The sequence below is a fragment of the Pelodiscus sinensis genome, chromosome 1, assembly GCF_052426305.1.
Source record: "Pelodiscus sinensis isolate ZL-2025 chromosome 1, ASM5242630v1, whole genome shotgun sequence".
Classification (NCBI taxonomy): Eukaryota; Metazoa; Chordata; order Testudines; family Trionychidae; genus Pelodiscus; species Pelodiscus sinensis.
Window position 1 is genome coordinate 133,021,651 of NC_143052.1, and position 16,924 is coordinate 133,038,574.

Below are 16,924 nucleotides of genomic sequence, written 5' to 3' on the forward strand. Positions count from 1 at the left end.
AGGGGGAGAGAGGAGGGCAGAACTGTCCTAACTATGTGTTTATCTGTTACCATAAGAGCTTACATATATCACTGGTTTCCCTTCCCCCATGTTAACATGCAGGCTGCTAGGTATGTTTCCATTACAGTTTTGTAGAACTATGGGTAGAAACTACAGTGACATTCAGTTTTAAAAAATGAACTGAGGACATGCGGTGGGATGAAGTCTGAAAGCAGTAAAATTCACAAACAACAAAAGTGATAAGAAAAAATAGGCTACAGGTAAGTTTGCAAAGCACAACTGTTGCCGAAAAAAAAAGCCAGCTTTGAGCTGCACGCAGAACTTTTGCCACAGGATTACGCATGCAATGCATTTAACCCAAAGTACTTTTCCAAAGTAAATCAATGCTTCTTTAGTACTTTCTTCAGCAGATACTAAAAAGTGACTCTCTAAAAGTATACAACAAGCAGTCTGATAGCCTGGTAGCACGTTAAAGACTAACAAAACTTGTAGATGATGTTTTGTTAGTCTTTAAAGTGCTATCAGACTGCTTGTTGTTTTTTACCCCATGAAGCTTTAAAAATATACAGTTAAGAAAGGTAAAAAAACTTGGCCGAACATTACAAATCACTTTCCACTTGTAATCATATCTACTAACCGATGGAAAACGAGTCCCCAAAGGAAATGTGACATCAATAGTCTGTACTAGAGGAAGGAATCTTAAAACCCACCGCATGGGTTAACGTGTCTTGCTTTTTTATTACGATGATCGTTTGCTAGCATTGACTTAACATTCAAGTTCTACAAGATAATTTAGTTTCTGGGAGTTTGGTTGCCTCCCCCACTCAGTCGCTCCAGCAATTAGCCAAATTAGGACATGTAGAAACGTCAGTGGCCTTTTTTCAAAGCCAAACTCGGGGAAACGGAGCTGAAGGGCAAGTCCAGGGCGGTGAAACCGTACTTGACATGCCCCCAGGCTGAGGTGCGTTAGCCGGCCGCCGGAGTCTTTTCTGTTCACACGCTGGTCCTGCGAGCAGCTGGCAGCCTCCAGCAGAAACATACCGGGCGTCCCCATAGCACCCCCCAGCAGCCCCACCCTGGATCATGGCGCGGCGCTTGGGGGCGGAGCGGAGCCAGGCACGCGGCTGAGACGACGGAGAGATCCCCTTGAAGGTCCAACAAGTTCTCCCTACGGGACACAACTCGCCCCCCTCCCCCAAGTCCCAGGCGCTCGGTTCCCTGTGCGGACTCCCCCCGGGGCCCGTGCGCTTGCACCCCGCTGGGTTGGGGGGGCGGTGGGGCAGCGCAGCAGGGCCCCCACCTGGGCAGGGCGGGGAGGAGCCGCCCGCGGGCAGGGCCAAGCGGCGACTCTCAGAGCCAGCCCCGCTGCGGCACAGGCAGGTCTCCCCCGCGCGCCCCTTCCTCGGGGCGGCGCCTGCCTCGCCCGGGCGTAGCCTGGAAGCGCCGCCAGCCACCCCCTGCTGCCCGCGGGGCAGAGCCCGGCCCGGCCCGCGCCGCAAGCTCCTGCGCGCGCCTGGGGAGCAGGGGGGAGGCCGCCGGGACCCACAGCTTTGGGGGGGGGGCAGGCCACGTGCTCGGGGAGCGGGGCCCGGCTCCAGGGGAGCGAGCCGCGCTCCCGCCCCGCACTTCTTCCCTCCCACGCCGCACCTGGCCGGGCTCCTCCCGGGGTGGGGCCGCGGCGGGAGAAAACGGGGGGATCGGGGCGCGGAGCTCTTACCCAGAAAACGAAGTTGAAGCCGAAGAGCAGGTACTTGATGCACTTGGTGCCGCCCTTCACTGCCATTCTGCGCGAGGGTCGGGGCGCTGAGCAGCTGCCGTGAGCGGACGAGACGCAGAGGATACTTTGAAAAGTGCCACTCCTTAAATCCGGGTTTCCGTTGAGCTGATCCCAACCCGGCCCTCTTCACCGCTCCTCTGCCTGCCCTGCCCCTCTTCCCTCCTTCTAGCCCTGCCTCTCAATACCTGCCCTGCCCGCTAGCCAGTCACGGCTCTCCTCCCACTGCCCTGCCTCTCTCCCCACCCTCCTCTTTCCCCTCCTCTCTGCTCTTCCCTCTGCTTCTCTGCCCACTCGTCTTCTAAACTGCTGCCAGATACTTCTGCTTCTACACCCTCCTCTGCCCGGAGCTTTTAGCATCTCCTTTTCCTCAAGCCCTTCCCTCCAGCAGCCTCTAGGCCTGCCTTTACTATGGATTACACATTATGCCTAGTGATAGAAATGTAGCCGTGTTAGTCTGGTGTAGCTGAAACAAAATATAGTCCTGTACATTATGCCTAGGTGTGTATACTCTGGGCCAACCCCCACTTGATACACATGGATCAAACAACTAACCTGCCCCACCCCCACCCCACACACATGCCTCTGATTTTCATGCTGAAGGGGAATAGTGTCAATACTTTAACAACAGCAGTTAATCCAGAAACAAGCCAGCATCTGAGTGGGTGCTGTCCCTGTAACACTTGATCTCTTCTAGGATTGAGAGGGCACCCTGGGAAATGTTAAAGTTAGGGGAATCCAGCTAAAGATGTAAGAGTGTAGTTGATTAACCGATAAGCAAAAGCTTGTCGGTTAATGCTATAGACTACATGCTTTCCCCTCATCTTTGCCAGTACATATTTGTTGTTGTTCAAGTTTTATCTACTCACTGTCTCTCTTTTTCTTCCTCCCTTCCCCTTTTCCCCTGACCCTTCCCTTATTTATCCTTGGATCTGGACTCATTATACTCCGGTCATCTGAAGAAGTGGGTTTTGCCCATGAAAGCTCATGATACCATCTATATGTTTTGTTAGTCTTTAAAGTGCTACTAGACAATTTGTTGTTTTTTTAGTAAATTTTTTAGCAGGCAGGCCTGTAGCACAGCTCAGTCCTGGCTCACACCAGGTCAGGAACTTACCCCTGCTGCAGCTCTGCATTTAAAGTGTATTAGGAGCTAGGCTGGTAGTTAGCCCAACTCAGTTCTGTCTGCAACCCCTGCCCCTGCCCGGACAGGTGCTGCTGCCACCCCATGCTGCTGCCTCTGTATCAGAGGCACCAATGCAGGATGGCAGGCAGATGGTTCTTGAGGGGAGCTGGTTTTTAAACAGGCTCCCCTCACGGACCAGTTCCTGCCTGGCACTCTGTGCTGCTTTGTCTATATCAGATGCAGCAACACAGAGTGGCAGGGGGCTGCTCGGGAGTGGGGCCAGAGCACACTGGCTATCAGTCCCACCCTGGGGACTGTAGAATAGTCCAGTAACCAATAAGAATATATGAGGTTAATCGACTATTCAATTAACCGATATTTAACATTCCTAAAGTCAGCTAGCATAGAAGTATAAAACCTGTGATTCTTTGAGTGCTTGCTCATGTCCATTCAGCAAAAGTGTATGTGCCTGCCACATGCACCAGTGCCTGAAGTTTTTCTCTAAGCAATACCCATCAGGGTCAGTACCCCCTGGAGTGATGTACATATGCCACACTACGTTGGACACTCCCTGGCCCCTCGCTCCTCAGTTCCTTCTTGCCAGATCTCCAGCAGAGGGGAGGAGGGTGGGAGGTTGAATGGACATGAGCAACACATCTCCAAGAACACTAGTTACAGAAAAAGGTAACTGTCTTCTTCTTCTTCGAGTGCTTGCTCATGTTCATTCAACATAGGTGTGTGCCTGCCATGTGCAAAGGTGCTGGAAGATTTTCCCTAAGCCATACTTATAGGAGCTGGGGTCCCCACTGCCCCCTGGAGTGGCGCACACACGTCATTCTAGATAGGGTGCCCCTGTTCCTCTTTTACTACCAGTGAAGGTGCTTGGAACAGCATGCCCCAGCTTTGGCTCTGGCAAGCACTCCCTTTGTATTCAAGTTCCCCATTAACGAACTGTGAAGTGCCTGTGAACAGTTAATCTGTAAATTCTGTGAAAGACTCTGCCTGGGGGACTGGGCCCTGGGCAGGGTGGTGTTATGAGGTAGTCACCAAAATTGCGAAGGCGCTCTGGCAGACACTCTCCTCCAGTCCTCCAGTAGCCAAGAGGGCAGAGTGGAAGTACTTTGTCCCAGCAGGGGGCCACAACTACCTTTATACCCACCCCCCACACAACTCCCTCGTGGTGGAGTCCATGAACCACTGGGGGCAACAGGGCCAGCCAATGCCCACCCCCAAGAATAAAGACTCCAAATGACTGGGCTTGTTTGGTAGAAAGGCATATTTCTTGGCCAGCTTCCAGCTGAGGGTGGCAAACCACCAGCCCCTGTCTACACGCTACGGCGTGAACACCTGGGGGGTGCTAGCAAAGTTTGAGGCCTCTTTGCCCGAAGCATTTTGCAAGGAGTTGAGGAAGGTTCCTCAGTGGCGCTGGCAGCCTCTACAAACAGTGTCTGATGCTGCAGACTCAGCAGCTCACTACATGGCTTCAGCTATCTGCATGAGGCGAGCTGCTTGGCTTCTCCAGTCAGGTCTGTTCCAGAGGTGCAGAACTCCTTTCAAGACATGCCATTTGACACAGGGGCCCTGTTCACAGAACAAACGGACACAGGGTTGCATGGGCTTAACAACTCCTATACTACCTTGAAAAGCTTGGGCCCTCTACATCCCCAGGTCTCAGAAGAAGCAGTTCAAACTGCAGGCCCCAACAAAAGACCCTGTACTCTTGCCTGGAGAGGGCCAATTCACGCCCTAAGCTCCAAAACGTAAACAAGGCCGCCACCCCCCATCTGGCCACTGTTGATTAGCCAGATGAAGTCCCAGGGCAACACCGCTTCTTTTGAGGGTGTGCTCGAGGACGACATACAGGACGCCTGGGATCCTGCCTGACTGTTTTCTGCCAGGCTACGTCCCTTCCTTTTGGCATGGAGGAAAATTATGTCAGATTGTTGGGTCCTGACCCGTCCAATGTGGCTACACCCTCCAGCTATCCTCTATGCTGCCTTCCTGCCCTCCGCTCTGGTCCCTCTTCAGGGGCCTCCTCTCTCAAGCAACTCCTTGAACAGGAGCTGTCCCAGTTGAGCCTGGTAGGAGTGGTAGAGAGAGTACCACCAGAATTTGAGAACAAGGGTTTGTCTCACTCCTTCCTTATTCCCAAGGCGAAGAGGGGCTTAAGGCCTATACTGCACCTGCGAGGCCTCAGCAAGTATTTGGCCCACTTCAAGTTCTGTATGGTCTCCCTGGCCACTGTTGTTCCCGAATTAGATCCTGGGGACTGGTATGCTGCCCTCAACCTCAAAGATGCATACTTCCCCATCGCCATCTTCAAAGGCCACAGGCACTTCCTGAGATTTGTAGTTGCAAGGACACACTTCCAATTTGCAGGCCTGCCCTTTGGACTGTCTATGGCCTTGAGGGTCTTTAACGAAGGCATGTCAGTGATGGCGGAATACTGGAGGCGTCTGGGCATCCAGGTGTACCCTTACCTGGACAATTGGCTCATCAAAGGGTTGTCCCAATAGAAGATTCAGAGAGACGTTTGCCTCCTCTTGGACACGTGCCATCAGCACAGCCTCCTTATAGACGAAAAGAAATCCCTTTTGGTGCCTACCCAGAGGATAGAGTTCCTAGGAGTGGTCCTGGACTCCACTACGGCCAGAGCATCGCTTCCCCAGGAGAGATTTGAGGTCCTTTCCACCCTCATTCGTCAGCTCACGCTCACCCCATTACTACAGTGCGAGTATGTTTGCAGATCCTGGGCCATATGGCAGTGTGCATACATGTAGTGCCCCTGGCCAGACTCAGGACTCTGAAATCACCCTCTGCTTTAACAAACTAGCCTTCCCTTCCCCCAGCTGGGGATAGACCATTGACCCCTTTAGCATCGCATCAGAGAACTGAGGTCAGCGTTAACCAACAATTCTTTCTGAAACCCACTGAACAACTGTGCAGTGCTGCTTTTACACAGCTCCACCCAAGAGGTGGCTGCATCTCAGCACTGAGCAGGGGATCCCTGTCCCACACCAGGGCCAGCTGCTTCTCTGCACCAGGTGAGAGATGCCTGTATAACCAGCCTTAGTGTCAATGCTACACAGTCCCTGGCTGTCTCATAGCCTGTGAAGCATCCCTAAGGGTCCTGCTGTGGTGGGATGCTGGGAGCCATCTTTAGCAAGGTAAATGAACTGGACAGTCATGGGAGTGGGGAGACCAGGTTTGCATTGAGCCAGGTGGTCCCCAGACCATAAAATTTGAGAACCACTGTGCTAGAGGATGAGTGCTGCCTTGGTTGCAGCTCCATGGGAGAGGAAAACATGGAAAACACACAAGTCCCTATCCAGGATATCTGTAGGGCAGCAACATGTTCATCAGTACATATGTTCATGTCTCATTATGCCATCAATTAGCAGGCGAAGGTGGATGCCATGTTTGGCAAGGCTGTATTGCATTTATATAAATCCTCCCCACCTCCACAGACACTGCATATAATCACCTATGCAGGGACGCCATTTCAGATTTTGGTGGGGGGCGGTGACCTGTGCATGCCGTGATTGGGGGCAGAGAGTGAGAGCATGGGAGGCAGACTGAGGACAGCAGCTTTAGCAATGTTACTGAGCATGCTCAATACAAGCCAAGCACCACATGTCGGCTACGTCTACACTGGCATGATTTTCCTCAAATGCTTTTAACGGAAAAGTTTTCCGTTAAAAGCATTTTCGGAAAAGCGCGTCTAGATTGGCAGGACGCTTTTCCGCAAAAGCACTTTTTGTGGAAAAGCATCCGTGGCCAATCTAGACGCGCTTTTCCGCAAAAAAAGCCCCAATCGCCATTTTTGCGATCGGGGCTTTTTTGCGGAAAACAAATCTCTGCTGTCTACACTGGCCCTTTTGCACAAAAGTTTTTCGGAAAAAGACTTTTGCCCGAACGGGGGCAGCATAGTATTTCCACAAAAGCACTGACAATCTTACATGAGCTCGTCAGTGCTTTTGCGGAAATTCAAGCGGCCAGTGTAGATAGCTGGCAAGTTTTTCCGCAAAAGCAGATGATTTTGCGGAAAAACTTGCCAGTCTAGACACAGCCGTCGGGAACCAGTTCCTCCCCCTACACACACACACACACACATCATTTGGGGGATACTAAGGTCTTGGAAAACTCCTTTTTTTTGGGGGGGGGGAGGCAGATTACTTAGCTGGCGGGAGCATAGTATCTAAATAAAAGAAAGAAAATTAAATAATTATTAGACCCACTCAGCTCTAACACTAACATATTCTGACACCTGTGGCATGTCACTTAAGGCAGCGGTTCTCAAACTTTTTGGGCTCTGGAGCCCTTTACATGCGTAAAAATTTATGCGGAGCCCCAGCGGTCCACTGATTGTATGTGTTGTACCTATCGATGTTTCCAGTTTGTCAACCTTGCGGAGCCCCTGGAGATGTCTTGTGGAGCCTCTGGGGCTCTGCGGAGCACAGTTTGAGAAACATTGACTTAAGGGACACTAGTCAGCCTTTAAATGTTAATGTCTATTCTTACTTTGTTACTAACTCTGGGGGAAGAGAGAGACCCTATCAGGACTCCTGGGTTCTCTCTCAACTCTGGAAGGGGAGTAGAGTCTAGTGCATTAAAGCAAGGGGGCAGATACATTTCACATCTATATAAGAACATTAGAACGGCCATACTGGGTCAGACCAAAGATCTTTCAATCCCAGTGTCCTGTCTTCCAACAGTGGCCAATACCAGGTGCTTCAGAAGGAATAAACAGAAGAGGCAAGCATCATGATCCATCCCCTGTTACCCATTCCCAGCTTCTGGCAAACTATCCCTGCCCATTCTGGCTAGTAATCATTGATGGACCTATCCTTCTTGAACTTATTTTGTTCTTATTGGAACCTTGGTATGATTTGCGCCTTTCTACCATCTTATGACAAAGAATTCCACAAGTTGACTGTGCAAAAAATTGTTTTGTTTGGTTTACATTTGCTGCCTATACATTTAATTGGGTCAGCTTCTTGTGTTATGTTAGTGAAGGAATGAATAACATTTCCTATTCTATTTTTCATGATCACCTAATGATCCTTCAGTTATCTTAATAACCAGCCTTTTGTTATTCTTAATCACCCTGCCCCTTCCTCTTTTCCATAACAAAGTCCCTGCCCCAAATGCAAAGCTGCAAGCAGCCCGAACTGTTGCATTTAAGAACTACCTTTGGAGTCAGGGCATGGACTTTAAGTAGACCTCACGCATGAAATTCACAGTCCTCCCCCTCCCCCCCAATCCTCATAAATGGTGCCCCTGCATCTGTGTTGAATAGACATGAGCAAGCACTCGAAGAAGAAAAGACAGCTACCTGTTTCTGTAACTGGTGTTCTTGGAGATGTGTTGCTCATGTCTGTTCAACTTCCCACCCTTCTCCCCTCTGTTGCATAAATTGCAAGGTTTCGTCCCCTTGGAGGCTAGTCTGATTTACCCCAAGAAGAGAGTCACACTTTCAGGCTGGGTCCAACTCAAGTTTATTGGTTGCAACCAAGGTACGGCTAAGGAACTCAATGTTCAAAGCAGAGCCGACCCCCAACATCTCATAGGCAGGGGTTTTTATAGGGTTCACATCTTTCCTGGTTTAGGTGCCTTAACATGATAGGTTACTTCGTCTTTGACATTTAGCATTCCTATAGGTCAGGTTAATTTTCCAAATGAGGTTAAATACAGTGCCTACTTGCTGACTTTGCAGTTACAGCTGTGTTACATTCATTCACTTTTGCTGAACAATGGGCGAGCCATACTTCCCTTTTTCCTTTCCTGCTTGAGCCGGTCACAAGTTTAAAGGATGTGGAATCTATCCATATCTCTACTTAACAGAAGACTGGTTTCACTTCCCCTCGTCTCCTTATTATAAGTTATTACCTGTGACAGGCCTTGACCTTTGTCATGTCTTACTCCTATACAAATAGCAAATATATCTAAGCATTAGCAATGTATGTATATTGTACGTGCCCCTCATAGGGGAATCAATGGCTCCGGGGGATTTGACTTCCCTTTTACACATCACCTCCGCTGGAGTTCTGGCAGGAAGGAACTGAGGAGGGAGGGGCTGGGGTACCCTATATAGCGCGACATGCGTGCGCCACTCCAGGAGGCACTGGGGACCCCTATGGGTACTGCTTAGGGAAAAACTTCTGGCACCGGTACATGTGGCAGGTGTACACACCTATGTTGAATGGACATGAACAACACATCTTGAAGAAGAAGAAGACAGGTAGCTGTCTTTTGTTCTGTTATGCGGTTGCTGCTCTCCTTTCCTATTTTATCTTTGACTCGATTTTTCTATTAAATAAACCTTTTGATTTTTATCCCAAACATATCTGTGGTGTGTAAACTGTGTGGAATATGCGTGCCCAAGTGCACAGGTAATCGGAGGCAGGTTTCACTCTTCCTGGGTGTTGACCCAGAGGAGAAAAGTGTAATGTCTGGTAGTTAAAAGCTTGGGGAGATGGATTTGGAGACTCAGGCCCAGAGATGGTTGTTAAGGTCACTCTGCAAAGAGTAACTAGGTTTCTCAATGTCAGGCTTGAGACTTTTATGCTTGATAGCTGGTTACTGGTGTCATAGTTCTGAACCACAGTAACATAGAATTAAAAACAGTAAAAGCAGCAATAACTTTTCAGTAACTGAACAACACTAACATATCTTACTACTCATCCCAGGGAAGAATGATATACAGACTGAAAGCAAAGATGAGGTGGCTCTGTGCCATTCACCATTTGCTGCAGGGGCATATCTAGGGCAAGTCCTCTTCTGCTCACTTCTCCCTTTCCAGGGAAAATAGAATCTTGCAGCTTGTTTGCACTTGTCAGTTATTTCAGATGATGTTTTTGTTCACTAATTAATAGTCTGAAAATGGTGTTTGCACGGCTTTGTTTCTGCCGTGTTTAGCTACTTGCCTTTGGAATCATTGCATCCACACAAGCATGCAACTTTTGGGGCAAAAGTCCCATGGTGCAATGTTCTGCCACTAGGCACATGCATTCTTGGATTTTTCTTGCACATTATGGAATCAGAATTGGAAGCCACTGAAATTCAAGAAAGGGGAGGGTCAAACTAAAAAATTCTGTAATTCCTTTCCTGTCATCCCATTATTCAGCTGGTGTTTGCAAACTAGTATCAAGTATAGACGAACTCTCAGATTAGTAAAATTAGAAGGATTTTTTCTTCTTATTGACATAAAAAAGACCTCTCAGACTTTGACACCATGTCAACCAGAGCAGTATATACTGCCTTTACTGCAGAGCTCTAAAAGGTCAACAAGAAAGGGGAAAGAAACCCAAAAAACCTAACCAAACCCCACAATCTAGTTCATTGCTCTCAGTTCCATCAAGCCTTCTCGAGAAACAAGTAGTGCTCATGATGCAACACAAAATCCAAAGAAAGTATGATAGCACTAACTGGGAAGTATAAATAAAATATCACAATGAATTATATTTTCATAAATCCTGGAAGTGGAGGGTTACTCTGGCACAGCAGTTCTCAATCAGGTATCCAAGACCCTGTGGGGGGGGGAGGTCATAGCAAGTTTTAGTGGGGTCTACCAAGCAGAGCTACCAGGCAGTACGCAACAACGCGAGTGGGGGCAGGGCCGGGGTGGAGGGAATCCCTAGGGCTGGACTCACTCGTGCTTCGCCAGGACCGTGTGCGGGACAGGCAGCACCCCGGGATCTGTGTGTGCCCTGGTCAGTCCCGCTCCTTCCCCCCGCCTCCCCGGCTAGCCCTGCTCCCTCCGACCCCTTCCCGGCCAGCTCCGCTTCCCGTCGGCTGGTCCCGCCCCGCGCCCCGATCTCCCCCAGCCAGCCCCGCTACCCCCGAGAAGTCCTGCTTCCCACTGGCCAGTTTTTCCCCTCCCGCTCCTCCCGCTCTGCCCAACCCCCTCCCAGCCAGACCTGCTTCCCACCAGCTGGTCTCCCCCCATCTTCCCTGGCCAGCCCCGCTGCCCCCGACCATCCCCTCTCCCCCTGCCAGCCCTGCTTCCCATGAGCTGGTTTCCCCCCCCACACACACACATCCTTCCAGCCAGCCCCACTCCCCTCCCGGACAGTGCTGCCCCCCACCAATCTGACATCAAGTGTGTCCAGTATTTTTTTTGAGGCCACCTGGTAACCCTACTGGCATTAAACACATTGGCTACGTCTAGACTGGCATGATTTTCCGCAAATGCTTTTAACAGAAAAGTTTTCTGTTAAAAGCATTTTCGGAACAGAGCGTCTAGATTGGCACGGACGCTTTTCTGCAAAAGCACTTTTTGCGGAAAAGTGTCCGTGGCCAATCTAGACGCGCTTTTGCACAAAAAAGCCCCAATTGCCATTTTTGCGATCGGGGCTTTTTTGTGGAAAACAAATCTGAGCTGTCTACACTGGCCCTTTTGCGCAAAAGTTTTGCGCAAAAGGGACTTTTGCCCGAACAGGAGCAGCATAGTATTTCCGCAAAAAGCACTGATTTCTTACAGTAGGAAGTCAGTGCTTTTGCGGAAATTTAAGCGGCCAGTGTAGACAGCTGGCAAGTTTTTCCGGAAAAGCTGCTGATTTTCTGGAAAAACTGGCCAGTCTAGACACAGCCATTGGGGTTTAAGGCAGAAAGCCAAAATGCTGCACACCTCAGGGCTGAAGCCTGAGAAATTGGTTTAGGGTCCTGGACAGTTTTACTGCTTGCTCTCCCCTAGTATCAGTCCTGGCTTTCATATGCAGAAAGCCAATTGCTGGAGTACAGGTGGGCCGTGGAGTGTCTGGTTGTATAAGAAGCAATCCCATTCCAGACACATTCCATTTTCCTGGCACAATCAAACCCTTTCTTTGCTTTAAGTTATAAGAGGAAGCTGAAACCAGCATTGGAGGTCCTAGCTCTTACAGTTTAAGAGAAGTCTTTGCTCAAACAGACAAACTGTTTAAAAATATATCGTACATTTCATCCTGCTAACATAATTTGCTATAGAAAGGGTTCTCAATTGTGCTTATGTCTTAGCTTAAATCAGTAATTTACTAACAAACTAAATAAGAGTTAAACCAGTAAGTGCATCTGCTTTAGGGGTCTGCAACAGTTTAACTGGGTTGATTTTAAATATGCCTATTTGAATTGGTGTCCTCTTTTATAATGGACAAGATCAGTTATTGCAAATGGTAAAAAACACACAGAGGCCCATATCCTCTGCTGGTGTAAATTTGCCCTTGCCAAAAGACAATTTATACCAGTGGAGGATCTAGGATTGGGAATCACAAAACAAAATCAAGTGTAGCCCAAGGTCTAGTGTGTTTCAGCAGCAGCCCTGGGAACGACAAGTTGTGGACTACAAACTGCGGCATGTTGGGAGAACTTCCTGGTTCCTGCCAGGATGTGCCCTCTGCCCCCAGCAGGGTCTCAGCAAGGAGAAGCAGCACACCGGCTGCATGCTGAGAGAAGGGGCTGCTGAACTGTTTTCCTCTTCTATGTTTTTTTTTACAGGTAGGACCAGAAAGGGCTATAGGGCACCCCGAGAGGAGTTTAAGTGACACAAAGGGAGAACCTGGACTTGGTTACGTGGGGTTTAGTTACTGTGGGAGTTGGAACATGTGTTCCAGGGGGGCTGTGTTGCGTGCTGTAAGCTCTGCCCCCAGCAGGGTCTCAGCAAGGACTGTGCTAGAAGCAGCACACAGGCTGCATGCTGAGAGAAGGGGCTGCTGAACTGTTTTCCTCTTCTATGTTTTTTTACAGAATAAAGCCTGTTCCTGGTGATTTGTTGGAGTGGGTCTGGTCTGAGGTGCACTCACACATACACAACGCAGAGCACACCAAGCAGCCTCAGGCCTAGCCTCCTCCCCCCCCAATGGTGTAAGAAGTCACAAGCTTCCCCTATCACACTGGGCTAGCCAACAGGAGGGGTTACACAAGTAAGGACTCTTTACAATAAGTGATGTGGTAATTTAAAGGATGGTAAAACTGAATAGTTTTCAGAACTGTCCAGGGGCAGGCTTACCAATGTTGAAAACAACATGACTGAAATGGCGAGATCTCCTATAGTCAGTTTCCAAATATGAAAAAGAAAGAGATTCTCCCATTAGAAAGCAAGAAAGAAAAATGCATAGCACTGGGAGAAATGAAGGAGTTGGCAGAAATGATCCTCAGAATAGACAGAAATGAACAATGATAATAAATTAACACATGGGGAAGACCTCCAGTACTGGAGCACCTGTGATCTTGAGTGTGGAGTGTAGGGTTGTAAATCAGAAGACCTGCTTTTTGTTGTTGATTCTGTGGCTAGGTTTGTTTGTGTGTGTGTGTATGTTTTGGGCAAGCCACTTGTCATGATCACGAGGGATGGCCAGCAGCCTGGGGACCAAGAGGTTAACTGCGTCCCTGTACCTAGCCAGGTAGCATTCAGCCGATAGAAATGCAGATAGGGATTTCAAACAGACAAAGGAATTTGAGGGTTTTCCCTCCTTTGTCTCTGAGCCAGTTTTTTGCTCTCTGGGTACTGAGGGGGACAGAGGACATGTCTCTCTCCAAGAAAAGACTCTTCACCATCTGTAAGTAGGGCAAAGTCTAGATAAATCCATTAGGTTTTATTGTTTTCTGCTTTGGGAATTTGGATCTGAGATCTGTGTTATTAGGAATGTTTTTCCCCCCTTCTGTAACTAAGTCCTGAGCCCATGGGAATCCCCCATGAGTTTATTAATTTGTGACTCTTACCATCCAGTCACCTTGATTATGCTTGCAATGGTAGTATTGTTTTGGTAATAAAAGTTTTCTTTTTTATTAACCGGGCATTGGTTCAGTTCTGTGTCCTGGAAAATCTGTCAGTGGGATCTGCATGCCTCTGACTAGAGGGCAGCTACCACAGACTGCAATTGGTATTTTCTCTTTTCTTTTTCAAGCTCTTTGGGAAAAGAGCTTGGGGTACCCTGGGGTTGGTTTCAAGTGTCCCCCTCTGTTGGTGGATTTAAAAGCACTTGATGGTGGTAGTGGATTTTATCCCCAGAATCTAGGTTTTTAAGATTTGGGGGGGAAGTTTTATACCAAAGCCTGAAAAGATAAGGTTTTGGGGTTGCTTTTGTGGGCCCCCACTTCTGCATTCATCCTGACAGAGTGGGGAATCAGCCTTGACATGTGTGGAGTATAGGGTTGTAAATCAGAAGACCTGCCTTTTGTTGTTGATTCTGTGGCTAGGTTTTTGAGCGTGTGTGTGTGTTTCAGGCAAGCCACTTAACCCCTCTGTACTGTAACAATATGTTTTTTTCTGTAGCCATGTTGGAAGGCCTGTACTAGGCCTGAACCCAAAGCCTTCTTCTGTAGCCAGACTGAAGAGCAGCAGCCATTAGCTGTAAGGCCTGGAGTCACATACATTCCATCTAAATTGTATTAAAAAGTGTCACACCAAGCTGTGAGGAGAGGACTTTTCCCTGATAGCTCCTCCACTGTCACCAGATAAAGAAACAGATCTCAAGATGGGTAAAGAAAACTTAAGTAACACCATTCTGTCTGGCAAGAAACTGCTTATCAATAAAGAATGTTGTGGAATCCTCATTCTATGATCATTGTCATTACACTTTCCAATTGTTTAATTGTGTGATCTCTGTCTGGTTTGTAACTGTTTCTCTCTGCTGTATAATTAATTTTGCTAGGTGTAAATCAATTAAGGTGGTGGGGTATGATTGGTTAGGTAATTTTGTAATGATTGGTTAGTAAAATTATACTAAAATAATGGGTTAAGGTATAGCTAAGCAGGACTCATGTTTTATTATATAAACTGGGGTTCAAGATGGAGACCAGGAAGAAGATCAGAAATAAGAGAAGCAGAAGGAAAGAAGAAAAGGCTGGAAGAAGACCAGGAACACCAAGAGAAAGGGGAAGACCTGGAAAAGAAGAACTCACCTGCAAGATACAGCCTAAGACCAGAGACACTGATATTGCCTGGCCAACAGGGGAAGTCTGCCTGCACCCGGATTGGTGAGCATAACACTGTGTGCTTAGCATGTGTATTCTGCTTGTTTGGGAATTGTCAATAAATAGAGGATAAGAATATTACTGTGTGAGGCTCTTTCAAGTGGCTAAAGATCCTGCAAAACCCGCAAGAAGATGTGCTCTGAGTCCTACAAATTGGGTAAGGGTGGGTGTGTAAATTAACAGGGTTGCACCTTGAGCCCTAGGAACTGGGTAAAGGTGTGTTTCCCTACAGTGTAGAAGGGATAGAGAAATTTGTGCGGGTAACAGTTCCTCTATTTCCCCATGTTGCCAATGTGGTTTTACCTTTTGAAGGTGCTTTCAGAACCACAGATGACAAACACTATACAAGAGCTAACTATTATTACAGTAAAGCCTCAGTATTAATTGGGACAAAACGTGTGTATTTTGAAATGCCAATAAATATCTAGACTATGAGATCCAACCTGCAAAGACTACTAATGACTCACATTTCCCTTTTGTACCTCTCTTCTATATGCACTCCCACACAGAAACACTCACCACTCATACATACTTCTTTTCCAGCACCTATTTTTCTTAAAAATCTCATCCTTCTTATGTACGCCGCCCAAAGCAGATGATATTTTGTATATCTTTGATAGTTGAGGGAGGATATTAATTGCAAGGAATATGAACTCCTGGATGTACCAATCAGCTTGAAGTTCAGGTTGGAGAGGAGAGACAATGGAATTTTCCAGTGACATGGCTTTAGGTTATGTCTGTGGTTAAACCACTACAGCTGCAGCACTGTATCTGAACTGCTGTATTATGGGCACTCATGACAGAAACAGGAGGGGCTCTGCCATTGCTGTAGTTAATTCATGTCTCTGAGAGGCAGCAGTTAGAACATAAGAATGGCCACACTGGGTCAGACCAACGGTCCATCAGCCCAGTATCCTGTCTGCTGACAGTGGCCAATGCCAGATGCCCAAGAGAGAGGGATCGCAACAGCTAATCCTCATGTGATCCCTCCCCTTCACCTACCTCCAGAGAAACAGAGGCTACGAACACCATTCCTACCCATCTTGGCTAATAGCCATTGATGGACCTAACCTACATGAATCTATCTAACTAAGTGTCGCCAACCAGTAGATCAGAATCTTCCGTTAGATATCGGAGCCTTTGACAGGTGATCCTGACTGGCCTGGCTGGGAAGCTAAGAAGCGCTGGCACTTCAGTTGCCCATCCATCCACTGCCCTGCTGCTCCTGCCCTCTGCCTTGGAGCTGCCCCCCTGGGAGCCTCCTGCTTGCTGTGCAGGTATGGGAGGGAGAAGGGGGTGCTGATAACAGGGTGTCCTTCCTACCCCAAATCCTGTATTCTATCTCCACACAAGGAATGTTAAATTGTGGTTAACTGACTAGTCGAGTAGTCGATGGAATTTCCATCGACTACTCAACTAGTCAATAGGCCCTTCCACATTCCCCTTTGGAAATGTACAAGAGCCCCCCCGCTGGGGCTCATTCAAAGGAGGAATGTGGAACTCCACGTACAGCCTGGGCCCAGGGTGAAGACCCGATGACTTTGGGCTGCGTTTGGATGCCTGCTTTTAAATATACGTGAGTCCCAAGCGGGGGCTTTTGTGCATTTCAAAGCCATGGAGCCCGGGGTCAGCAGGGGACTCAGGGTATGTCTACACTACAAAGTTAATTCGAACTAACAGGCGTTAGTTCGAATTAACTTTGATAGGCGCTACACATGCAAACCGCTAGTTCAAACTTAATTCGAACTAGCGGAGCGCTTAATTCGAACTAGGTAAACCTCATTCTACGAGGACTAACGCCTAGTTCAAATTAAGGGCTGTGTAGCCACTTAATCCGAACTAGTGGGAGGCTAGCCCTCCCCAGCTTTCCCTGGTTGCCACTCTGGGCACCACCAGGGAAACTCTTCTGCCCCCCTCCCGGCCCCGGAGCCCTTAAAGGGGCATGGTCTGGCTACGGTGCCTGTGCCAGGTGCAAGCCTGCCAGCACCCAGCCAGCAGACCCTGCAACTGGCACGACACGAGCCAGCCACCCACTGCCACCCAGCCCTCCGCTTCTTCCCAGGACCAGGCTGGTG

General features: G+C 48.5%; 1 protein-coding gene and 1 long non-coding RNA gene across 3 annotated transcripts in view; one reads left to right on the top strand and one right to left on the bottom strand.

The window, feature by feature from the left end:
* The window catches only part of CD9 (CD9 molecule), a 42,672-nt gene extending 40,756 nt beyond the window's left edge, over positions 1 to 1,916 (bottom strand). The window contains 1 exon segment of the mRNA NM_001286914.1: positions 1,718 to 1,916. Within this exon segment, the coding sequence (NP_001273843.1) occupies positions 1,718 to 1,783 (66 nt within the window). The 5' untranslated portion in view covers positions 1,784 to 1,916.
* Positions 654 to 16,490, top strand: LOC142818901 (uncharacterized). 2 transcript variants are annotated; one of them, XR_012896596.2, is made up of 3 exons: positions 654 to 1,152; positions 12,621 to 12,796; positions 14,149 to 16,490. It is a non-coding gene; the product is annotated as an uncharacterized LOC142818901 (long non-coding RNA). The 2 variants fall into 2 exon arrangements; XR_012896595.2 differs by lacking the exon at positions 654 to 1,152 and adding an exon at positions 12,038 to 12,371 and having other exon boundaries at positions 14,149 to 16,489.
* The last annotated feature ends 434 nt before the right edge of the window (positions 16,491 to 16,924 follow it).